General features: G+C 45.3%; 1 protein-coding gene across 1 annotated transcript in view; it reads right to left on the minus strand.

Moving 5' to 3' along the window:
• Positions 1–26,638, minus strand: part of GGT6 (gamma-glutamyltransferase 6) — a 126,957-nt gene that overhangs the window by 56,593 nt on the left and 43,726 nt on the right. The window contains exon 3 of the mRNA XM_086960044.1: positions 15,349–15,462. Coding sequence (XP_086816170.1) covers positions 15,349–15,462 — 114 coding nt within the window. The remainder of the gene's footprint in view (positions 1–15,348; positions 15,463–26,638) is intronic.

Here is a 26,638-nt window from a genome sequence, read left to right on the forward strand (position 1 = left end):
ATATCCACCAATCAGCTGTCATCCTGCCCGATCCTTGTGTCCTTCCAGTCATGCCTCTAGCCGCCATTCGAACTCCCCCCCCAAGGGATGGGTGTGCCCGCTCTTGACCCCTCTCCCTTCAAAGTACAGCCTAGCGCAGCTCTGGCCTAAACTGGCACGCCATAAGCCAACCCAAACCACACCCCAAACTGCAGGGCGGGTGGGTGGCCTTTCGCTAACCCTCCCGATGGTGCTAGGCACAGGAAGAGGAAGTTCCCTTCCTCCCCTGCACCTTATACCCACCCCCTAACTCCTCCCGTTCCCCTGCCTGCCCTATCCTGCGCGAATGACCCCGGGGGTAGACTAGTCTGCGACTGTGCTTCCCCCGGGGCTCGGCATTTACACTAGTACCAGTATTCGTAATATTTGCTTGAAGAATGTACTATTTAAAGTGTTCTGTGTCGAGTTTTATAAAAGTACATTCTAATACAATGGTGATTCATTCTCGGCACTGTATTTTGTTCCACAGGGGATACTCTGACCGCAGCTGTGAGCAGAGCTAGTTCCCCCACCACGAAACTACTGGAATATTTCACGAGTTTTCCTTGTAACTGGATGTGAAACACGTGGGTCTTTAGCCTAAATGTAAGAAAGCTGTACTGTAAAATGCACAAGTTAGCCAATTTTCTCGAAGATTTGTTGATGGAAGACGAAGACCACGTCAGCTTAACCACCCTAGGGAAAGCCCGCCTTCCCTGCTTCGCTCCAGTTCCGGTTGGTTATTCCAGCTCTACTCTGTCATAGGTTGCCAGGCAACTGTTTGTACATAACTGAATGATATACAAGGTAAACAAGGGACTCAAAGAGATGCAAACCTTATGACAACAGAGGCCTACAGTGCTTACTTAGTAAAATAAGAAGTGTTAGGGCTCTCGACAGGAGGCCACGGCAGCTTCCACCACACATTGCCGTGCCAGCACTGCAAATGATAGTAACAACACAACTACCAACCCTCACACTCCTACAAGTGTGACAATTCAGACTATTTCAGGCCCTCGATGGTGGAAGGATGGCTTGTGTGGCAAATAAAAATGTATTCAATATACATTAGAAATGACTAACCGTTGTTGTGGTCCACTCTAAATTAGTCAGACAGTGCTACCTTGCGGCAGACTGTCATAAGCGCCGGTGTTGATAGTTAAGTACCGATGCCAAGCACCAGAAACCACCAGCTCAAGTTAAGCACTGACTGTGTCACCATCACTAACATACCAATGCCTTAGACAGAGTTGACAAATCACCTTTGCTCCAGCCCTGGGCTTTCGAGTAACAAACAAGGGCATTCTGGGGGCTGATGTTTTGAATAGCGCTTATGGGGCTAAAACACAACTGAAACACATGGATTCATGAGAAGAGAGGCTAAGCCTGGAAACATGATAGCCGAGCGACATGGGGTGGTGCAGCGACCTTAGCCAGAGGGGAAACAGCCTATACTACACAACCCTTACAACGCATGCCATTACATCGCATGGCGTTGCAATGAAAGGGGTGTGCAGCAGTGGGTAGAAAGGTTTGGATTTAACTCCAACACCTTCGCTTCTGTTGCACACACTGGATTTGGAATAGAAAATTAATCTATTCCAACTTCCAGCGCTCCCCCGACTGAAAGTCGATGTAAAGTTTGACGTTGGAACAGCATGTGTTGTAATGGCATGCATTGTAACGTCATACAACCAAGCCAGAGATGCCGCAAAGAGGGTGCAACGAACTCTAACCTTTCCAAGGGCCATGTGTCCTCAGCTCACACCATCACAATTTCTTTTACATTCTGAGACTTGTGGTATTGATTTCATACTGAAAGAAACAGGACACACAAACCGCCTGGACTGGCCGAGCCATTCACGCATGAAGCTGTGAAGCTGGACGGCTTGGGTCAAGTCCTAGATCTACTGGTTTGAAATGGACTACTCACACTGACCAAGGGGCAGCAGCCTGTAAGACATCTTAGCCAGAAGTTATGCTGGACCAGCATGTGTTCACATGCTTAACATGTAAGAGTACCACGTGACTCCACCTCACCAAGGATGCAATGCCCACGTGCCGGGCTTTTCTTTTACAGAGTGTTTTGGTGTGTATTTGCAGGGACATCTTAAGGATTCTTGGGGCCCTTGGCCAAACATAGTTTGGGAGCCCCTGCTTGGAACAACTCCTCTCAGAGTTTTATATATCGCAAACTGGACCCGAAGGTATCGGAGCGCTTTACATGAGCACCAGTTGGGGCATCGGAGGACACATTCACTTTTTGTTAGGCACGGCGAGATTCAGTGATTTGCCCAGAATCACAGGATGTTGATTGCCATTGCAGAGGCTCGAACCCAGTTCCCCAGATTTGAGATTGACGGCTCTAGCTGTTAGGCCACATCCTCTCCTCTCTCTGAACGCATTATTCATTTTCAGCTCAAGCACGCCAATGTGGACAATGGACTGGCTATTGACAAGCCTCTTTGTTGACTCCAAAACCTTTAAGGGGACCCCAATCCATCAGTGGGCTCCGATTCAGTGCAAAGCCTTTAAATATTTATGAGATACTGGAGACCTGGGAAACCCTTTTCATACTATACAGGGGCCCCATCACGTTTCCCTTATGCCACTGTCTGGGTCAGTCCAGGAAGCTTAATGATGGGGCCCCAAGAATGGTGGAGGCCCTGGGCCAGAGCCTCAAAAAACCTTTGTGTATTTGTTGAAAGGATCAACTGATATCCAGGACCACAACTCCCAGAATGCTTTACGTTTTTAGATAAATACCCAAGTCTCGAGCATTGCCTCCTTGATTACATGGAGTTATCTGGTAATTGCACAGCAGGGCGTCCACCCATTAGAATCCCACATGCAGCAATGACTCCCAGGAGACACAGATCAAACTCTTAAATACATAGAAGACTGGCACTTATCAAGCAGGCCCTGTCCAGAGCCATGAATACTGCGGCTGCTCCGCCTCCTGTGGCTGCCTCGCGAGCAGGGAGGAGCTCTTGTGCTCAGGCCCCTCTTGGAAGTTCGCTCTTCATTGTAAATTTGTATTTTTTCCTGTGCATTCTTCACTCCTGCCTGCTGTGTTGGATTTTGTGTTTGTGTACCCTTCATTTTTAGTCTTCTGTTTTTCTTTGTAATGTTCTATTTTGTACTACTTTTCTCTTGTAACGTAACTAGCTCTATTGTACAGCGCTCTGACACCTTCGGGTAATGTCGGCGCTTTATAAAATGCACTAAATAAAATAAAAAAAAATAAAAAAAATCCCAAGGCTTAACAAATACTAGCTGTGATGTGCGCCTGTAGACAGCATCAGGAGAGTGCAATACCACCTACCGCCACAAGCTGCCAGTGTGACCCTGAGAAACAGCAAGAGCTCTCTGCAGATTCACGCCAAAATCATCTGCTGTGCTATGCCCTCCTAATAGCGCACACTAAGCAGCAGCGCTAGGAGACCTCTGCTGGCAGTCTGGGCTCTCAGGCAGCGTGCAGTCCCGGATGTACTGCGTAGACTGTGTCGGAGGCGTGTGACATTATTTCAAGGTCTAGTTTGATGGACAGGTCATGCTCAATGGACTATCATGGGTCATTCCTGAATTAATAAGCCGGTTATCTTTGGAGCGCTCTTTATTTCTGATGGTGACAGCCCCGCAGACATGAGACCTATCTCCAGGCGCCAGACTGGGCTCTGAACACAGCCATCCATGCCTCTCCACCTCGAGCGGCTGCATGGACTCTATGCAGCAGGGCGGACTGCAGTCATATATGCCACCCTACAGAGTGACGTCACCTCCTGCCCAAGTTCACAGAGACAGGGCAGAGCCAAAGATGGAGCAAGCATGGGCAAAGCAAATCGGTCACGCCTTTTAGCCCTATTGCCATTGCAAATGCTTTTTCGGTCGATACTATCGGCCAGATTCAGGAAACGAAAATCGGCTCGCAAAGGGCAAGATTCTGAGAATCTGGCCGTTTGCGAGAGCAATTTTTGCATTTGGGATTCATCATCCCAAATGCAAAAATCGCTATTATAGAAATCGCAAATTTGCGAGCTATTGCATTTAAGGAATCTCTATTTGAGATTCCTTAAATGCAATTCATGATACATTTAAAAAATGCGAATTCGCAATTTTGGGCCGCTATTTACCGCGAAGTCAAACCTCGTGGTAAATAGCGGAAACTTAGAAAAATGTACTTAAGTGCATTTTTCTAAGTTGTATGTTACACACACACACGTCTTGGGACATGTTTGTGCGTAACACCAGCGTCCAATGTCATTTCAGGGGTGCAACAGGGTGTCCTTTGGACACCCCTGCACCATTGAAATCTCAATTTCAAAATGCGAATCGCTAATAGCGATTCGCACATTGATATGTCTTCCCATTCATTCCTATGGGCCTTTAGCCCCATAGGAATGAATGGGGAGTTATTCCTTCTTTGCGATTAGCAATTAGCTAATCGCAAATAAGGAAGCTGTAGGAATCGCAAAATAAATTGCGATTTGTACATGAATCCCGTTTTGCGCGTCTGTAATAGCGATTCCTTAATAATCGCTATTACTGACTCGCAAAACGGAACTTTGATGAGTCTGCATGTGTGCATTTCTCAACACGCTGAAGTATGTACATGCTTTCGTCAACACTTGGCCACCATTTTCTTAATTTAGTTAGCGTTATAAGATGTCAGACACCACCTAGAAATATAAATTCAAAAATAAAATCGTACACATCTACAAAAGTTCGTTTTCAAAACAGAACTACCCAGCAACAAATTGCAGTTTTTAGACCCTCCCAGAAACTTTTTTAGGTCTCTGCCTGATCCAGCGCATGCGCTGTCCTCGGCCAAGACATTTACTAGCTCTCAGAAATGCTACTTTGCCAGCGATCAGCTTGCTAGAATGCGCACAAGAGCGCGCGTGCGCGTTATAGCAAGCTGATCGCCAGCAAAGTAGCACTTGCGGTGAGGCGCTTGCACACCACTCACGTCACCACTCACGTTTTTTTTTTATATCGCGCTTGTTTTGACTTGTTTAACAAAGCCACCACTCTCTCTATAGTACACTTCCTTTTCTATTGCTTCTTACTTACTTTAATTATATTTCTTTCTGGCCCCCTTACCCCTTTTCTTCCTTCACTCATCACATTATCTCACCATCGTCCCTTCACTCACTCTCTCTCCTGTCTGAGCTGGAGAGCTGCACGCATTTGTAGAATCCCATGTAGTATTTATAATTGTACTGTTATTAGTGTCGGCACTGGTATTATTACAGTATAATGTGCTCATTGTTGTTTCAATGAGGTACTTCGAATATGGCCAGTTTGTTTTGCGCACTTTTTAGATGTCATGTACGCTTCTTGGTTGTTTTAGCGCTGTCTGCACGCTCGAGTGCCCCGCCGTGGGTGCCACGGGGTCCCCCTGAGCTGCTTCCGCGAGGATTGCACCGCCCGTGTGTGCCATAGGGTCCCCTGAGTTGCTTCAGTGAGGTGCGCCGATAGATGTCTTTCAACATTGGGTGGCTGCCTTGGCTTCAGATTTCTTTGACGTTCATTAGATCCTGGTTTAATGTATACATTGCGAATGCAACAAATAGCGGGTGAAGCACGGTGCTTCGATATTAATGCTTACGATTATATTATTTGTAATAAGATAAAGGGTGAAACGATATAAAACGGACAGGACTATAGAAAGGTTTTTTGGTTACTATTACCGCTCCTACTTACAACAAGCATCTGCAATGCAATAGGTCTCTCGTTTACACAAGTTTACTCTATTGGCACTGTAAATGACAATGCCTTTTATTTATGTTTTAAAAACCAAAACATAACTAAAATGCTTTGTCATTTATATTGCCAATAGCTCAAACTTGTTCCATTTCACTTCCACCCTCTCTCGTCCCTTTTTCTCCTCCAGCCACCCTCTCGTCCCAGTTTCCTCTCCCCTCATCATTGTTCATTCTCCCTGTGTGTTTCTTCCTTCCCGTTCACCACTCCTACCCGATTGCCAAAGTTAAAACTCGCTCATGGGCGAAATCTATTGGCTATGCCAATGCTTGTTTTCTAAGACACAGGATCGCAACAAGACCGATTGGGGTGCAGTGTTGAAGTGGGTGGAGAACAAGGCAACATGGAGCAGCAACAGAGAAGCTTGAGGTGAGTGGGAGTTATGTACATTTAAAAAAGAAATTAAACAAGTCAAAAGGCAGGGTGGGGATGCAATGGATGAGCTGGGGGAGGAATGGACACATAAAAAGTAGTTTTCTGAATGTGAGCAGTGGACGGATACAAGCCATCCAATCAAAAGGTTGACCAGGGGAGGGAGAAAAAGAAAAGCAAGGACAGCCGTTAAATCAGGAGCAACTAGGCGAGAGTGACAAGAGAGGCAGCTAATGAAAAACAAGCATTGGCATAGCCAATAGATCCCGCTTTTGGGAACTTATAAGTGTTTAGCCATGCAACAGTTTATGTTGTTGCACTAAGGATATTATGCTGCATAACTATGCCAATGCTTGTTAATAAAATGCCAAGGCAATGTGGAAGACACACACGCCTATGGAGACTCAGGTCTTGACTACTGCAACTCACCTTAAGAGTATGGACATCGTTGTAGGGTGGATTCCAAGCTCTCCACCTAGTAGGGAGCTCCAAGGCAAAAAACATTCCCCATATAAGATCCTGGGAGCGCATTTCTCCTACATCAACTGTCCTGTCCCCTAAATAGTCAATTGAATGCAAATATCTGCACACTGCTCATAAAACAAACTGCTTGTGCAACCAACAAGTTGACTCCTCCCTGCAAAAATGGATCCTTAAGGAAAAGCATAACCATGGCTACAGCAATCCCTGAGCCCAAGGGATCGTTTTCAAGTGATGTTATGCTCGTCCTTTATACAGCACGTTATGCTATTCTAGGTGTCTGTAAAGCAATGAGTGGGGACAGCGGAGTCTTTACAGTGACTATCCTTACCCGTGGAACTCGAAGGCTAAGGCCAGCTAAGCAAAACATCTATCAGCCTGTATTTTTCAAAATCTTGAAGTCTACCTTTTTAAATAAGCTTTAAATCTACAACTCTCCAAGCCAGCGTACGAGATGCCAATCCAAGTGAGCCTGACGTGCACCTTCCTGACAGTTACAAAACGTATATGTTGCCTGAACTACCTACTGCAGTAAGAGTCTGAATAATCTAGCTTTAAGTAGGAGATGGGTCTGCATTTTATAGCCCAAACCAAAGGTGTGACCAATTCCTCAAGGAAGAATCTAGCATCAAACAAAATATTTTGTATTGCTCCGAGTGCTGCATTTAAAGTTTTTGTCGTACATTGCCACATTCTAAGTTATGTAGTGCTTCCTAAGACCTAAATGTGAGTGGACAAATCGTCTTGGGCTTGCATTTAGACTACTTAGTTCTATACCTGCTGAATTCTCAGACCATGCAATCTGAAAGCTTTGAAAAAAAGGTACTTTGTATTCGAGATGTATGGTCAATTATCTCCTCTGCCCAGCATCAAATTATACAGATTGCATGTACACCTACTTTAAAACATGAATATAGCAATACCTCATCACTGGTCCCAACATGTACTTGCTCTAAATTATATAGCGAGAGGTTAAAAGCGCTACAACTTTGATGTTAATTTTATTGAATATTATTAATAAAAAATAATACCTCGCTTCATATAATGCCCTTCTGTAGTCTCTAATCACTGTCAAATGCATGTGCCACGATTACAAAGTTTCTTGCTACTTAGGTCGAATGGATGACCATTTCTGATGTTCAAACCTGTGAATTTCAGAAAGCTACAGATATTAATTAATTAATTAAATTAATGTTTGAGCTTGTAAAGCGCACTGTTACCCGTAGGTTTCCTGGCGCTGTATAACGCTGGGAACCCGTCCTGGCTTTCCCTGTGGGATGGTCCCTGCTGGGATATTGGTGGAAAGTATTTGCTCATAGTGGCATCTTGTCAGGATTCATAAACTACATGCCATAAATAATTTAATACATGTGTAATCGATTTTAATATGCAAGAGTGGGCAAGAACAGCCGCAGGGCATTCCAAAACAAAATGTTTCTCATTAGCTTTAAGAACAGCAGCGGTTTCGGGGTAAAATAAGGCATACAAATGAATCAACCAAAGAGCCAGACAGAGGTCAGAATTGAAGAAGGCTCCTACATTACGCGACCTCTCTATGGTGGGCACCACATCAAGCTTAGCACTTTTGAGGGAACAGGTAGTGAGGCTTCAGGGCACATTAACAGCATCCTCTTGGTTCATGTAAATTGCAGTCAACGTTTTGTTTTGGTACTCAGGCTTGTCGACTGACTGCCCAACAGTTATTTTTGCACAAAACGGGAAGCGCCATAATGAGGCTATAGTATTCTTCTTCAGCAGTTTAGAAGATATCAGACATTATTTTGATAGGAATCACTCTCCACATACAGAATGAAAAAACCTCTAAAACCGCCTGTTTCGTTTTAATTTTTCCCTCATGGGAGGTTACAAGAAGAGACAAGACAGTACTAAAGAGGGACTATTAAGCCTATTTCTGAACTGTAATCCCCCAACACCCCATCATAAATCTGCACTAGCTTGCAAACTCTGCTACACAATCCCCAAATCTATAAAAAAAACAGCGTGCCCCTCGCTCCTCACTTACTGAAAACCGTGACTTGAAGAAACGGTTCACAACCTCTCTTTCCTTCTTTCATTTAGTTGCTTCCCTTTGAAATGGTTTAAAAAAAGAACCAGCGCTCACCTCGCGCTGGCAGCAGGGAGAGAGGAGGAGGTCTGCAGCTGCTTCCCTTGCGGGAGTGAGCAGGAACCATATGTTAAAGCTCGCTCCCGCAAGGGAATCGCCAAACATGCATGCGTTGCATTCAAAGCAATGCAATGCTTGCACGTTTTTGACTGAAAAACAGAACCGATTGCAAAAGGTCTTTTTCGCTATGGAGCGCATGTGCGCTGCATAGGCGAGAACTAACAAAGGACTGGCTATTAGCCCACTGTAAGCTTTCAGCGGTCTGTGGGTGGGACCTAAAACATAATATAGCACTAAACTCGAAAGTGGAGGAGAGGGTGATAAAGTCATTTAAAGACAGAATCCGTCCAGCAGGTAATTAGTGATATTTCTTTTATGATCCACTTCTATAGCCACCCTAGAAGCATAGGGGATGATAATACCACACAAATAAAACAAAGATTGACACACTGCCCTTTCAAATCAGGGTTGTGCTCTGTCCTCATCTGTGAAAAACAGCTGGCAAAAGCGTGGGGGTGGTACTTTACTGTCTTATAGACTGAGCTACGGAAACCTACAGGTGAGACCCTTCGAGGCATTCGATTAACACTGCAAATAGAACACTTGATGGGCAGCATGCTGAACAATGTCATGCAGTCACCCCAGTACAGAGATCTGGGCCTAAATCCATTGTTTTTTTGCTCACCATGCCATTCCATTTTTGGACCCAGCCATATGCAAATCAGTCCTGACCCTCTTCTGCATCCAAACAGTCCAGTCCGAATCGCCAGGCCAGGTCCTCCCTGGACTGAAACAAGCATCATGGGAGCATTAGCCTTTCTGATGCTGAGAAACCTAATGAATAATAACCTTCACCAATAAGGAGCCAACCTCCTTCATCAAGAGGATTACGTCTTAGAGAGGGCGTTTATAGGGAAGGAAGGGAAGAAGATGATCCGCCCTTGTGATGCGAAGTACTTACTGGTCCTATAGTCTCTTTTCCCACCGACGAAGAAAAGAACTACCAAGCTCTCCCAACCTGATGACTGAAGAATGGAAAGTAAAGGTTTCAGAGTGGCTTTTGAGGGTTGAGGAAGATGAGGAGGACTGCCTTCACCTTTGGCAGTCTTGGCCTCTACTTTTAAACAGCCAAAATAACCTTTATTGGTGAGACACTGAGCGCCTTGAGACCCTCAAGGGCGATTTGCTACGCTCTATAAATCCTGATTAATTATGAATCCGTATTTGTAAAGCGCAAACTACTCACCCCGATGGGTCTCAAGGTGCTAGGGGCCACTGTGGAAATTAAGTGAGCTACTGCCCAGAGTCACATGGTGCTGAGCTGAGCTGCCGCCAGAGCCGGGGATCGAACCGTGAACCCTGTGCTCCGAAGTCAGCTGCCCTGGCCGCTGCACCACACCTCTTGATTGTCTGAGGCTGCCCGCAAGAACTTTGGGTCTGAGGCTAAACCACCAAACCTTTTCACAGCGGCTGATGAAGTTTTTGGGGAGCTAACAGCTGGCTCCGCTTTAAAAAAACATTTAATCGCTCCAATGAGCGAAGCCATTGTCCATAACAGGGCAAGTGCATCAGCAGGACTCATGGTGGACAGAGGAGTGCCAGAGGGGTTCGGTGGGATGAAGACCATCACTCCTTTCTGGAAGCCCCCCGTCTGCTGCTGGGATGCCTCAGGGGCTCCTACCAAAACAACGGGTTCCAGCACGGAGACCAGTACTGGAGACTCCATGGCTGCTTGGACCTCCGGCATTTCTGCGTGAAAGATCCTGAGGAGCAGGGTTTACACATCCTGTGGCGTGAGGGGATTCACGGGGTAACAATTACAGGACAGAGCTCTGGGTCGGATATATGTTGATACCACGCATACTTTTAGCACGCATACCACTACCACATATTTTTTACAACGCAGGACCTTTTACAACGAATACCTTTACACCGCAATACACTACAACGCAGATACTATTACAACGCATACCATTACAACGTAAGTATAGGTAAGTATATAATATTATAAAATAATGTAATTAATAATAATTAGATTTTTTAATAATTAATAATTATTAAATATTTTAATTAATTATATTAATTTTTATTTATTAATTTGTAAATATATATGTTAAAAATACCCCTATACTCCAAAACCCAAACCCAACCCTGAAACCTAAAAATACCCCTGTACCCCAAAACCCAAACCCTGAAACCTAATAGTACCCCTGTACCCCAAAACCCAAACCCAACCCTGAAACCTAAAAATACCCCTGTACCCCAAAACCCAAACCCAGCCCTGAAACCTAAAAATATCCCTGTACCCCAAAACCCAAACCCAGCCCTGAAACCTAAAAATACCCCTGTACCCCAAAACCCAAACCCAGCCCTGAAACCTAAAAATACCCCTGTACCCCAAAACCCAAACCCAGCCCTGAAACCTTAAAATACCCCTGTACCCCAAAACCCAAACCCAACCCTGAAACCTAAAAATACCCCTGTACCCCAAAACCCAAACCCCGCCCTGAAACCTAAAAATACCCCTGTACCCCAAAACCCAAACTTAGCCCTGAAACCTAAAAATACCCCTGTACCCCAAAACCTAAACCCAGCCCTGAAACCTAAAAATACCCCTGTACCCCAAAACCCAAACCCAGCCCCGAAACCTTAAAATACCCCTGTACCCCAAAACCCAAACCCAACCCTGAAACCTAAAAATACCCCTGTACCCCAAAACCCAAACCCAATACCCCTAATAAATGTTTTAAAAAAAGATAAACTTACCTATACTTACGTTGTAACGGTATGCGTTGTAATAGTATCTGCGTTGTAGTGTACTGCGTTGTAAAGGTATTCGTGGTGAAGGATCCTGCGTGGTAATGGTTTCGTTGTAAAGGTATTTCGTGCTAAAAGTTGCGTGGTAACAGTTACATACCTCTGGGTCTATAGGGCCGCCACAATCCTACTTTTAGAGCCATGAAGATGACCACAGAGACGAAACTGCAAAATCGGTTTCTCATTATAAGGAACCCCCTACATTACTTCCTGTCTTTCTGATGAGATACCGGATACGAGCGCCTCCTGGTGGTGCCAAAGTCATTTGCTGAAAGAAAATAAATCTGAAAGAAATCTGGTTCATTATGCAGCCTGGTGCCTAGAGATAAGGGGCATAGAAGGAATCTGTGGGAGCAAACCCCCATTAGAAATATATTAACTGATTAGCCAATCTGAGCCTCAGCCCTCGAACCTCTTTCTAACTAACCAAACTCCTAGTATTAGCATTATGACTTGATATATAAAGAGAGTGTCACCAAAGCAGCCTCACTCCAAGTGTAGGAGGTTGTAGCCCCATTGAAGAGGGTGCTTGACTCTCAGGTGGTACATCCTGGTACACGCCACACCCGTGGCATCCACCCAAGCCTTCCTTGGAGAGCACGGGGCCTGAAATCCTAAAGATATCTCTGCTCAAGGGATGCCAAGCACTCTTTGCATGACGTGTATGAACCAAACTCTGCTACAGATGCAGGGTTTGGAAGCAGGTTTGGTTGTCATGATTCACATGAATATCACACACAACTTCAGGTGGTAACTCCTCGCAATAGTAACTTGTGTTTGTGATGAAGTTTGAGAAAGTCTTTAGACAAGGTCAAGCTCTCAGTCAGCTACCCAGCTCAGGGCTATAGCTTCAGATTCAACCCCTCCCTTGCAGGAGCCATCCGGCAGCAATTGATCATAAATGTTGTGATAGTCTGGCCGATTTCTTTCAAGAAAAAGTAGCCAACATCTTTAACAAATTTGCCACAGGCAGGACTGCCTCACAGCCGGAGGGGCAATCCAGGAGTGTGGCATCAGGTCTAGCCAGCTGTTCTACCTCAGGCAGCAGCTTGACTGCGGTGGTATCGCAGTGCTCATCTTACGGACTTGAGCGGGGCCTTTGACATGGTCTCACACTCCATCTTGATGGATCGTCTTGAAGTCTCAGATATTGTAGGAGTGGCCTTGCAGTGGCTGATCTTGTTTTTAAAGGATCGCCCATTTCAAGTCTTCTCACATACCACTCAATCTAATTCCGTAGCTCTAAGATCAGGAGTACCGCACAGCTCAATTTTGAGACCTCTGCTTTTTAATCTTTACTTCCCCTTTGGGGGACATTGCAGAAAAGTCTGGATTAACTATTTTCTCTTACGCAGATGATACTCGGATCATTTTCTCTCTTTCATCTGCTCAGCATCAGGACTCTTCCTTGCTCCAGCTTGGACTGCGTAATCTCTCTCTCTGGATGTCCAGCAATGCTATAAAGCTGAACGGCTCAAAAACCGAGGACCTTATTCTGGGGAACAATCCTGAACTCTGGGGAGCTAACCATTGGCCTGACTCTCTGGGCCTCGACCGCTCTGGTTCCGAAGCCTAAGAACTTGGGTTTTATCATTGCTAATAATATCTCTCTTAGATCTCAAGTGTCTGGAGTCACTGCAACATGCTTTGCACTTCTCAAGTGGCTAAAAAAAATCCTTTGGTTAATTCCACTCACAGCCCAAAGAACCGTAATGCAGGCAATGGTGATCTCCAGGCTTGACTATGGCAATGTACTGTACTTGGGCGCAGATAAGGTCGCTGTTTGCCATTTACAGCTCATTCAAAACATGGCTGCTCGCCTCCTTTTTCGGTTACCTCGACAAGCCTCTATCTCTCCTTTGCTCCATCAACTTCATTGGCTTAATGTAAACAAACGCATCAATTTCAAGGCTCTATGTTATATGTTTCGAGCTAAGCATGGCTTGGCTCCCTCGTACATACAAAGCCTGGTCAAATCTTACCTACCTACCCGTCAGTTGAGGTCGGCCAGCCTCTTTCTTTTCTCGGTTCCCACAGTGCGGCAGACCCGTATGAGAGGCCATTCATTCTCCTACCTTAGACCTAAACTGTGGAATTCCCTTCCTTTGGTCAGCTTCTTTTGGCTTTACGTAAAAAGCGAAAAACCTTTCTTTATAACCAGGTATAATCCCTCTGTTTCAGAGATCTTCAATCTCACTTGCCCTGTTTAGCACCAGGAAACCCTGTTGGGTAGCTGTGCGCTAGATACATCTTTTAAATAAATAAAATAAATAAATACATGAGAACAACTCAGGCTTTGCATTTAGAACTTACATGAGCAATGCAAGTAATTGGATGGACATTTGTCTTAAACTGAACGCTGCTAAAACTGAGGTCAACATCTGTGGCAATAACCCCTCATTCTGGACGCCGTAATGGTGGCCTCCTGAGTTAGACCTCCTACCTGAACCAGCAAATAAAGTTAAAAACCTGGGTTTCCTGCTAGATAGAGAGCTGAAGCATCAAGTGAATAACATCACCTCTGCCTCTTTTTGTTCTTGAGACTTGTAGAAAAGATTGAACATTTTTTGCCACCAGAGCTTTAGAAGATCGTAATCATTGCACTGCTACTCTCGATTACTATAATAGCTTATATCTTAATCTTGCCTCAGGCTCTTCGAATAAACTTCAGGTTCTGCAGTTTTCAGCTGCACGATTTCTCTTTAAAATCCCTAAATATGAATCCGCTAGAGGAGCCATCAGGAATCTCCACTGGCTCGCAGTCAGACAGCGTGCGTGTTAGGTTCAGGGCTCTTTGCCTCGCCGACAAATCGCTGCAGGGACCGCGGCCAGCCCAGTTCAAGGAGAGGCTCAAATGGTACACCCCAGGGAGGACGCTGCGCTCTGGTTCAGCTATGACCCTTGTAGTTCCCCTTTTTTAAACCCCTTCGATGCGGGTGACGGAATCATTCTGTCATCAGTCACGGTTGAGCAGTGCTGATGATGGAATGGTTCCGTCACGACCACACCCGCGATTGGAATGTTCAGCACAGCGCTGAAATTCCGGCCGCAGGCAAGGTGTTAAGAGGACAACCTAGGGTGGGAAGAGCTTCTTCAGAAGCACAGCTGTGCTTTGGAATAGCCCACCATTGGAACTAAAAGCTGCTCCTTCACTACTGCCTTTAGGAAGGCCTTGAAAACCTGGATCTTCTCTCGGGACTCGGAGATATCAGAGGATCTGCAGGAACTATCAGTTCTGCAGCTATATCCATCTCTGTAGTGTCAAGACGCCCTCGGGCAAGAGATTGCGCTATATAAATTACTTTCACTTCACTTCACTTTCCCCTCAATCCAGGAGTTTTCTGTTGAGGCAAAGATGAAAAATGTAGGGCTCCGGGGAGTGTCACGGAGCGCAGGGACAGATAGACAGTCCTCTACAGATGTAGGTCCTGATTTAAATCTCAGGGGAAGGGTTACTCCGTCACAACGGTGACCGATATCCAGTCTGTTGAAATATAAATTCCAATATGTCCTATAGGGTTCATATTTTGGGGGACGGGTTATTCCTCACAGTCGTGACGGAGTTACCCGTCTGCTGAGATCTAAATCAGGTCCATACTGTCAATCAAAATGAGTCAACAAACAGTGGGTGGGACATTGGGAGAGTCAGCCAATTATGACTATGAAGACAAGAACCTTGTAGACACTAATGCCGCATATAATGACAATGAGCAAGGCAACACATCACTGAAGCATTATAGAGATAAGAAGACCATGATTCCAACGCTCACCTATCCCTGCCGCATGTGGATGGACAACACACAGGCAGAGCACGGCCGCAACCCCCGCATCCACGATATTTCCACCTGCGGTGAGGATGTCCTTCCCAGCCTTGGAACAGACATCTATGAAAGAGAGAAACAGGGTATGAGTAACACAGAAAATGTACAACACTCTCACTCCATCTGTCCTTTCCCAAGAACAGCAACCAGGCAAACATTCTACCATCAGAACAAAGAAGCAACCAGGTCAACATTCCGTGACACGAAACAGAGAAAAAAACAGGTCAAGATTTCATCACCAGAATAAAGAAGCAAGGAGGCCAACGTTCCATGACATGAAACAAGAGAAAAAATCCAGGCCAAATTTCCATGACATGAAACACAAAAAGTAAAAAAAACTAAGCCAACATTCGATGGCATGACCCACAGAAACAAAAACAGTTAAACATTCAATGTCATGGTCCAAAGAAAAAGGCCAACATACCGCTACATAAAACACAGGGGGAAAAAACTGTTCAACGTTCCATTGCATGAAACACAGAAACAACAAGGCCAACATTCCATGATTTGAGATAAAACATAGGGAAAAAAACACACAGACTAACATTCAGAGATATGAAACACAGAAAAGAAAAAAACAGGCCAACATTTCATTACATGAAATGCAAAAAAATACAGACCGACATTCCATGACATATAACACAGAAACATCAAAACAAACGTTCTGGGATATGAACTACAGGAAAAACAGGCCAACCTGACATGAACACACAGATTAAAAACCAGGCCAACATTCCATGACATGAAACAGATGCAGATGGGCCAGAATTCTATGAGCTGAACTCAGAAGCTACCAGGTTAACATTCCATCACAGGAAAACACGCAACATGCACATGTTCCATGGCACTAAGAGTGCCAAGTCTATGGGTCGCTGGAGGTGGATTCAAAAATCACCTCATTAATTTCAAAACTTCTCTTTGTGCTCTTGCTGAAATGCACAATCTGTCTCTGTGGTTGTGTGTTTTTGTTGTATTTCCTTTCATTGTCATCACCTTTGTTTAGTTTTGGTCTTAATCCTGCTGTTTTGACTCTCATGGAAGACTTTAGTTCATGAATCTAGCCATTTCATTTTAAACATGTTGACACTTTTTAGGGCGCGGACTAGATACATAACGATTTTCTTCCTCCTCCTGACAGCCACGACCAAAACTAGTAGCGAGATCAGACAGAGTAAGGCTACACGCAGGGGTCCCAGAGGGTGGGACAGGAGGGCTGGGGCAGAGTCACTCACAAGTCATGGTCAGCCTCGTCCAGCCTCCTCCTGTCCCCCTTTGAACATGATTCAGTTAGGATGGAAGAGAATCATTCAAGAAGCGTGCTTCTGTGTCTAATAAGAGTAGAGAGTAAAGGCTACCGACGTGCAGGGGGCGTAGGAGGTGGGACAGGAGGGCTGGGAAGAATCACTCACATGTCACAGTAATCCCCGTCTCTGGTGTAGTGTCATGCTGGATACGTTCTAGTGTTCCACCGTGTTGCACCCACACTACACACCCTCCCATCACAGGCGTCACCAGTCAGGTGACCCTCCAAATAAATGGGGCTGGGTGCACGTCCCTGGGGCCAGAAACAGTCCCCTACTACTGTTTCCATGTGATTCATCTGCAAATATGTGGGCCTAGTGCCAACGACTTTCCTGTTTTCAGTTTCTATTTTTAGTAAATTCTGGTGGGCTTTTTTCCAGTGATTTCAATACCTTAAAATACTGTAGTTATCAGTGGTTACACATTTTCGCGCCATTAAAAACAACAGAAACAGTGTTTTTCCGGTGTTTATAGAACGGTTTGCTTTTATTATTGCTTGCTTACTGTACTGATAGTATATTCTATATAGATAGTGTACTTACAGTGTATACGAGAGCCAAATACATTTTTACAAATAAACTTATTGTAGTACACTGAACAATACTTCTTTAGTGAGTATGTGGTCATGTGCGCTCGCTCTCTCCTTCCCATGTACACTTTATCTGTGAAAAGGTCCACTCAACATTGGCACTTGAGCCGGGCAACACCAAAACAGCCAACATACAATTTGCTAACTCTGGCCACTGACATTGCTTTCCATTCCAATACTGGTGCACCTGAAGATTGCGATTCTCTGGGACAGGTTCTGCAACATATGGGTTGAACTGGGCGCATATGCCCGCAGAGTTACTGAAGCAGACAAAAACGAAGCAGCACTTTTGAAAGTCCAGAGAAAATTCCCCCTTTATGGAAGGGATCTAGAACTTGTGAAGAGTACCAGAGTGAAGTTGCATTGACTTCAAATGCCATGGTTGGTGAAAGGACATTTCTATGCATCACTGTAAGCCATTTGTCATACATTTTCTGAATTGCTCTCCAACATTGCTTTGCTTACCAAGTGGCAAACACTCGAATATGGAACATATTGCAGTGCCAAAGTACTTAAAATTTACACCCAGCCTATTCTCAAGGAGAGGGTTCACATCTACACCAATTATGCCGAACACTTGGTAGACAAGGGTGTTTTTTTATTATGTCCACTACAGTAGTCATGTTTTTCTGTAAAATTCTAAGAATGCAGTAGAGTTTACTTTTTTCACATCACTATCAATATGAGATCTAAGATCCTCACATTTCTTTTCTTTGACATCATCACTCAGCAACAATTCTGGAAACAGTTGCCACCTGGATAATATAGCATTCACAGCCTCTAACACGGAGAACCACCGGCTAAATGACACAGTTGGGATGACTCTTTTTATGATGTCACACAAAGCGCAAATGAAGAAATATTTGTGTTTTAGTTCCCGCGCATAACAAAACAGTGCACCAGAATGGACTATAAAGTCAATAGCATTCTTCATTAACTCTGAAGATTGAAAAGATGCTTTCAGAATACCATCTAGGAAGTGGCAATGATCTCTCACAGTGTAGCACTTCAGCTCAGGTATCGGTTTTTGCCAGGTTAATACACAACTTTTTCATATACATAACTGAATCACTGCAAATACAAACAATATCACTCCAATCATTGATGAACTAGGTAAGAACTTTTTGCAACAGCATTCCAAGTGAAACTGCGTTCCATGTTTTCCAAAAGTCTGTGATCGTGTTCTCACCATTATGCCAGATGCTTGGTGGCAGCGCTCTTTTCACATATTCCTGTCACTTCTTGCATTGAATGTTTAAATCCTGGGGTGTTTGGCAATTCACCTACTATCAATACTGACTCACTAGAAAAGGGGGTGGATGTATCAATGGGTTTTACCCATTCTCTGAGGGTAAATGTGATGATACATATTGGTAAAGATTCTTATGAAACCAGCCATTTTACCTATCAGTAAAATAATCAAATGTAGCCAAAATATCAAACATGATTTTGATATTTCCTGATTCTCTACAGTTTATACAATAATTAAACAAGACCTAAATCATGCTTCTAAACCCTGCATCTTTAAACCAAAGACCACAAAACTGAAAATGCAAAAGGAAGAATAAACAATATTTTAGTGACATCCCTAAACAACAAAACTCAAGCAGAATAACGTGAGCCCAGTCTTTCTTTCTGCTACCTTTTATAACAAAGTTACATAGTATTGGCCAGTTCAGAAAGAAATAAAATGGTTCTTTCTCTCTTCTTTCCTTTGTTTGAATGGCATTTCGTTTGTGGTTGTGCTGGTGTTTTTTCAGTCTTTATATGTTTATACTGATGAGGGCTATTTCCTTTTCATTGGGGTTTTATCAGTTATTATAGGTTTAAACCTAAAACAGGATAGGCAAGTCATAGTGATACCAGACAGTAAAAAGTGCAAGGGCGACATGGAGAGGGACACAGGGCGGGCCTGCAGGGCTGGAGAAGAGTCATTCACATCAGGGTAAACTTTGTCCAGGGGCCTGCAGAGTGGGCCACGAGGGCCATTTTCATAGGGTCCTCCAGCTGTTCAAGAGTTTGGGTACAGATACTTGTTAGTTTCTAGCATTAAAAAGATTAAATTATATTTATGGACTCAAAAGCCAACCTCTGGTGACCCCTAAGAGGCTCTGACACCACTAAAGTGACACCCTCGAGAAAGCCTGGCGCAAAGACCCGACTACAGACAACATGACTGCCCTCAAGCACGCCACCCGCAAACACCACCAGCTGATCCACGCCACCAAGAAGACAGCATTCAAGGAACGACTAGACAACAACGCACACAACAGCGCCCTCCTGAAGAAACCATCAGCAGACCCCACCGACTTAAAGAACTACCGCGCCATCTCGCTCCTCCCGTTTCCTGCTAAAGTCATCGAGAAGACCGTCAACCGACAGCTTGCCGCCTTCCTCGAGACGAACGGATCCCTCGACCCCTCGCAGTCCGGCTTCCGAGCCAACCACAGCACCGAGACCGCCCTCATCGCAGCCACTGACGACATCCGAGCCCTGCTCGACAACGGGGAAACAGCGGCCCTCATCCTCCTGGACCTCTCCGCAGCGTTCAACACTGTCTGCCACTGCACCCTAGTACAACGCCTCAGCAGCATCGGAATCCAAGAGAAGGCTCTGGAGTGGATCATCTCGTTCCTCGCCGGAAGAACCCAGAGAGTCCGCCTGCCCCCGTTCAGATCCGAGGCCACCGAAGTCATCTGCAGCGCACCACATGGATCATCACTCAGCCCCACCCTCTTCAACATCTACATGAGCCCCCTCGGGCCATCGCATGCCAATACAACCTCAACATCATCTCCTACGCTGACGACACTCAGCTGATCCTCTCCCTCACCAACGACCCAGCCACCACCAGAACCAACCTACACGGAGGGATGAAAGAAGTAGCCGAGTGGATGAAGAACAGCCGTTTGAAACTCAACTCAGACAAGACGAAAGTCCTCATCCTGGGACCATCTTCCTCCGCCTGGGACGACTCCTGGTGGCCCCCTGCCCTGGCCAGCGCACCCAAACCAACGGACCACGCACGCAACCTGCGCTTCATCCTGGACTCCTCCCACTCGATGACCAGACAAGTCAACGCCGTCTCGTCCTCGTGCTTCAACATACTACGCATGCTCTGGAAGATCTTCCGATGGATCCCCACCGAAACCAGGAAGACGGTCACACAGGCACTCGTCATCAGCCGACTGGACTACGGAAACACCCTCTACACAGGAACCACAGCCAAACTTCAGAAGAGACTCCAACGCATCCAGAACGCCTCCGCACGACTCATCCTGGACATCCCCCGTCACAGCCACATCTCCGGACACCTGAGAGACCTGCACTGGCTCCCCGTCAACAAGAGAATCACGTTCCGACTCCTCACCCACGCACACAAGGCCCTCCACGACCTGGGCCCCAGGTACCTCAACAACCGCCTGACCTTCTACACTCCCACCCACCAGCTACGTTCGACCAGCCACGCCCTCGCCGCCGTTCCACGCATCCGAAGAGCCACCATGGGAGGAAGATCCTTCTCCTATCTGGCAGCCAAGACATGGAACTCCCTCCCCATCCACCTCCGTCAGACCCAAGACCACCTCTCCTTCAGGAAGCAACTCAAGACCTGGCTGTTCGAGCAGTAGTAGACCCCCCCTCCCCCAAGCGCCTTGAGACCCTCCGGGTGAGTAGCGCGCTATATAAATTTCTTGATTGATTGATTGATTGAGCCTGTGTAAACAGAGCTAAAACTGGCGCAGCAGCACATGAGACTACAGGGGTGTGAGTGTGAGACTACGTGGGTGTGAGTGTGAGACTACGTGGGTGTGAGTGTGAGACTACGTGGGTGTGAGTGTGAGACTATGGGGTGCGAGTGTGAGACCACAGGGTTGTGAGTGTGAGACTGCGGAGTTGTGAGTGTGAGACTGCGGAGTTGTGAGTGTGAGACTGCAGGGTTGTGAGTATGAGACTGCAGGGTTGTGAGTGTGAGACTGCAGGGTTGCGAGTGTGAGACTACGGGGTGCGAGCGTGAGACTGCAGGGTTGTGAGTGTGAGAATGCAGGGTTGTGAGTGTGAGACTGCAGGGTTGTGAGTGTGAGACTGGTGCAGCCACTGCCCTTCACACACTGAAGTGAAAGGGAGTTCACCCGTTCTGAAGTGTAGGTCAGGCATATGTTAAATTAATGTAGGCTCCTAGAAGGCACCCTCTCTCTATACCAGCACATACATTCTTCAGTTCTCGTAGAGTAGGTGACAGAGCTCAGTGGAAACGAGTACCCAAGGCATCAGACAAGGGGCAGAAAGGAGGCACCGAAAATGAGGGATCTGCCATCACCACAAGGGGGCACCTATAATATTGGACTAACAGTGACTGACGCAAATCAGGATGGGAGAGGGGGCAGTACGGAGTGCATGTGCGCACGAGTAAACATTTAACTGGACTACTCCAGGTCAAGATTTGCTGCTTTTTGTTTGTTTAAATAAAAGTACAAACACATAACAGTCAGCAGTGATACAGGTGAGAAATTAACTGCGTCAGTACAGATACTCTTGGGCTCAATGCCTTACTTATTCTCACCGATCAGCTATATGTCAAAGGGACAGACGGGCCAGGAGCTATGCTGCATCAAGGCCATTACAAGCGACTGCCTTATGGTACCACCACGCATGGCAACTAGAGGTCACCTGATTGTGACAAATGGCCTTTTTGCTCAAGAAAGGGCAGCAGACAAATGTGTTGCAGGACAGGTCCATGGGAGAGGGTCAGGCCATCCATGAGTAGAGCGCTCAGAGGTAAAGATGGAAGCGCACAGATACTGGACAGGAGTAGAGGTAAAGGAAAGAGAAAGAGTGGTGGAATTGAGAGTTAGTAAAGTACTTGATGTAAGACATGCAGGAAGAAACAAAGGTGCTGGGCAGAGATGCCTGTGATGGGAAGAAGGGAAAGAAGCCATCCCAGACCATACTTGAGGGGGATGGCCATGGAAGGAAAGAGAAGAACAATGAATCAATTATTGCAAACAATTATGTTTTTTTTAACTGTATTACTTCCTGCACAAAATATGATATTTGGACATCACCAAATACTTTCCCCAGGCCTTACAAACCTCAGACCGGTCTGGGAGATCTGGAAACGTATTTGCAGTTCCCAATACTGAGGGTGAAAAGAACTATTTGTTTTGGTATCTCACAACAATTAGCTGTATCTTTTCTTCAGAGCCCAGGACATAAAACATTAACCCAGGTGTGCTCTGATCCTCCAAGGAGCATGAGTGAGTTATAGGAGGAGGCGTGCTGACCTTTAACCTGAGGGAAAACTCATACTATGAAATAATCCACAATAGGTGCATTAAAATGAAACTCTTCAAAACATTCCCTGGATGCGACTGGACTATGAGGATGTGGGCCGACCCCAGTATATTAACACCATCTCCTCTTCACTGAGATGCAGAAACCCATCCACACTGCGCAAGTTGAAGCCTAGGGGCTGATTTTTAATTTAAATTTAGTTTTTTCAAACATAGCACTCAGCTTCCCTTTAAGAATCGGCGAAAGGCTGCACTGAGGATCACCTGATCAGAGCGGAGGCAAACTTGGGTCACACCAAGACCTGTTGTAGGAATACAGACCTGCAGGAGGACAGTGGGCAGGAGATCTGGGATCCCAATGTTGGCAGAACCTTCTCACTTGTGGTGTCACACCCCACATAGCTGCAGGGGTGATAGACAGCCCTGCGGGACTCCTATATCCCCACCCCCAGGTATTCAGGCAAGCTGGCCTGATGATATCATCTCTTCCGGTTCCCCTTGTAGGGGCAATGGGTCATTGAAAGCACAAGGGATCCAGCCCCACTTACGCAGTATGAATCATTCTGTCCTCTCCACAAACACATAGCCGTGCACCAACGCACACGGATGTCCACTTGTCAGACAGAAGTAGGATTCGGGAGAATGCTGACATGCCGGCGACGGCTTCAGCCCGCAAGAGGTGAGATAAGGTCTTCTAGAAGTGGCACTTCTAAGCTATTAATGACAAATCCACCATTACCACAAGTGAGGGTTTGTCAATGTCAGTCCCATGAGAGTAAACATGAAAGCCACCACTGCCGCTTAAAGTAATCTGAGCCATTCCACCATGTTAACCTATGGGGAGAGCAAACCTCATAGGAAGTGAAAACACACATGGGGGTTCTCCACTGCCTGGGCAGGGAACACATGTGTACCTGCCCTGCCTTTAACCTATCCCTTTCTCCACCTCTCAGGGCTCACTCCAGGGGTGCTCTAGTATTATTGAAAGGCACTTTAAGCATTAGCCAATGGTTTAGAAATGCCTACCTGAACATAAGTGCAATTACGCACACACAGGCCTGCAATGGCAGTCTTGACACGTATGAAAGGCTATTCTTATGGGTGGCACAATCAGGGCTGTGGCCCACTAGTAGCCAGTGCAGTAGGTGCGCTGGGTGTCTGGTATACCTCTTTACAGGGTACTCTCGGGTACATCACCTAAGGCAATCAGGTAAGCACCACTTCCTAGTATGGGTAGGAAGGGCGTGCATGCTTTCACACTGCATTACAGTTGGAAAGTGCACCTGAGCCCTAAAGCCACGAACAGAAATCAGCCAAAACCACCATGAGGCTACTACCTGCTGTAGGCTAAAACTGTAGCATTGGAAGTCATTCAGCAATTCCCCCACGTTGATACATGGGAAAAGTAGACCTCCTAGGTAGAGAAAAACCACATGGGGATTTTTCACTACCTGGGCATGTAACACACATGTGTACCTGCCCTTCCTTTCCCCTATCACTTGCCCCAACCCTCAGGGCTTACCATCGGGGGTCCTAATGGTAATGAATGGCTCACTCAGCATTGGCAAATGGTTTAGAAATGCCAACTTGAGCATAAGTGCAATTGTGCCAAAACAGGCTTGCAATGGCAGGCCTGATAAATGTTTAAAGGTGATTCCGGTGGGTGGCACGTTCAGTGCTGTGGCCTACAAGTAGTCAGTGCACTGCTCTGGGTGTGTGGTGTACCTTTTTACAGGGCACTCAAGGTACCACACCTAAACCAATCAAAAAGCACCACTTCCTAGCATGTGTAGGAAGGGCGTGTGCACTTTAACACTGCATTACAGTACGAAAGTGCCCAGAGTGCACTGTTTGTGCTAAGGCTACAAAAAGAGAAACAACAAAAACCAGGAGTAAAAAAGCAAAACGTTTTACGTCAATCCCTGAGAAGGGCCATGTCCAACAATGACCTTGAGATAAGAAAGTCTTTAGTTCCCTTCGCAGGTGTGGGTGTGACCAGAAGCAAGAGGTGCTGCTACAGGCTGTTCAATAGCCCGGGGAGCACATTGAGAAGGCATGTCTGTGGTTTCCCTTCCCATCACTATTTTATAATAGGGCTTGCCACTGATTGGCTCCTTGCAGTCGCAATACAGATTTGATTACTTTCTCTGAAATGTAGCGAAACGTTTGGTGGAGCCCTGCCTCGCAGATAGTGCAGGGAGATCGGACCCTGGCTGCTTATCATTCAACCAATGGGAGATGAGATCACATTTTTAAGTTAAATGGGTTAATAAAATGAGAAGAACATATCATTTTGAGAGAGCCTATGCAGGTAGAGTGGGTGCGATTGCAAGATTTGAAAGGAATTGGAAAAATTTTGAGAAGCTTGAATTGATAAAAGGAAGGTGATTGTTATATTTTTGTTAATTTTAAGATGGTATTGCATTTGCATTTTAAGAACTACAAGTATCCATTTGCTGTGTTATATCAACCGTTTGTGCACTTTATCATATATATTAGCCAAATTTTGCACGATATTGCATTTGCACTTTAAGAAATGTATTAATATTTGTGCTGCTATACATCGGCGGGTTTAGCACTTTATTGCATTAGTCACTTTATATAAGCCAATTTTGCACGCAACCACACTAGCACTTTTTAAAATCACATTAATATTTTTGCTGTTTTAAATCGTCGGTTCTCCCACTTTATTGCATTAGCACTTTATGAACCATATAATAATCTTGATGCTGCTTATTATCAGTCGTTTATATATTGGCCAATTTAGTCCGCTTTTTGTACTAATATTTTAAGAACGGCAATAATATTTTTGTATATTCATATTGTATTATATCGGTAGGTTTAAAATTTCGAAGTATAATATCAGTTGTTTCTTCTCTATTAGCATTTTTATACCGATATGGTCAGTCGTACGCTATTGCAGTTTTTGTATTTTCGCTGTGGTACTTTGTCTAGGGTTGTCTCATGCATATTGTAAAATATTTTCTAATTATGTCTAATTATGAAGAATTTAATGTACCAATGTATTTTTCTTTCTCCTACGGCTTGTTGAATAAAAAAACATTTTTAAGTGGCTTTGATAAGCCAGGTTATAGTGCGCAAGGCAGCAGCTAGAGAGATACGCATGGTGACTCATACTGTGAGCAGTAAATCCAGACTTCTTTTGCAAAATGAAAATTTAGGAGTGGGAGGTAGGGCTCTGCTTTTCTTTCTCAATACTCAGTCATCAACCCTAACATCTGGACCCCTGATTGGTGGCCTGAAGAAATGGGAACGCCCCTGGCCCCTACTAGGAAAGCCAATAACTTAGGGGTGGTTATGGATAATAAACTAACTTTTGGGGAACAGGTTAGCGAAGTTGTTTCAACAAGCTTTTATTTCCTCAGAGTTTTGAGTATAATAAAATTATTTCTACCTGAAGATAGTTTTGGGACAGGCAGTCACAGTGCTCATTTTGTCTCGGCTGGACTATTGCAATAGTCTGCATTTGAATATTCACAAGAAACATCTAAACAGACTCCAGCTGGTGCAAAATGCGGCAGCCAGGTTACTAACTGGCACACCTAGGTTTGTCTCTGTTAGAAAGGAACTTCTGCATCTGCACTGGCTCCCAGTGAAACAGCGTGCACAATTCAAAGTACTATGCACGATTTTAAGTCTCTGACAGGTAGGGGCCCTGCATATCTGAGGAAACGACTTCAATGGTATGTCTCCGGGAGAACATTGCGATCCACGGAGGCAAAGCAAGTTGCCGTCCGCCGAGTTAAAAAAGCCAACTGGGGTGGCAGAAGTTTCATCGCCTGTGCTGCTAAATTTTGGAACAACCTACTATTACATCTTAGGGATGATACTGAGCTCCTCTCCTTTAGGAGGGGGCTCTAAACTTGGCTGTTTTCCGAATAGATCACCTTTGGGTAGGAGTGCGATTTAAAAGCTTATTAACATAACATAACGAAACATCATAGTTTATGGACGAGCTATTCCCTGGCACTATATCTTTAGCTTCATGGTTCAACGAGGTTCACTCCTTTCACCAATCCTCTTAGGTTCCTCTGGC

Source organism: Lissotriton vulgaris, chromosome 3_1 (genome assembly GCF_964263255.1).
Source record: "Lissotriton vulgaris chromosome 3_1, aLisVul1.2, whole genome shotgun sequence".
NCBI classification, from domain to species: Eukaryota; Metazoa; Chordata; class Amphibia; order Caudata; family Salamandridae; genus Lissotriton; species Lissotriton vulgaris.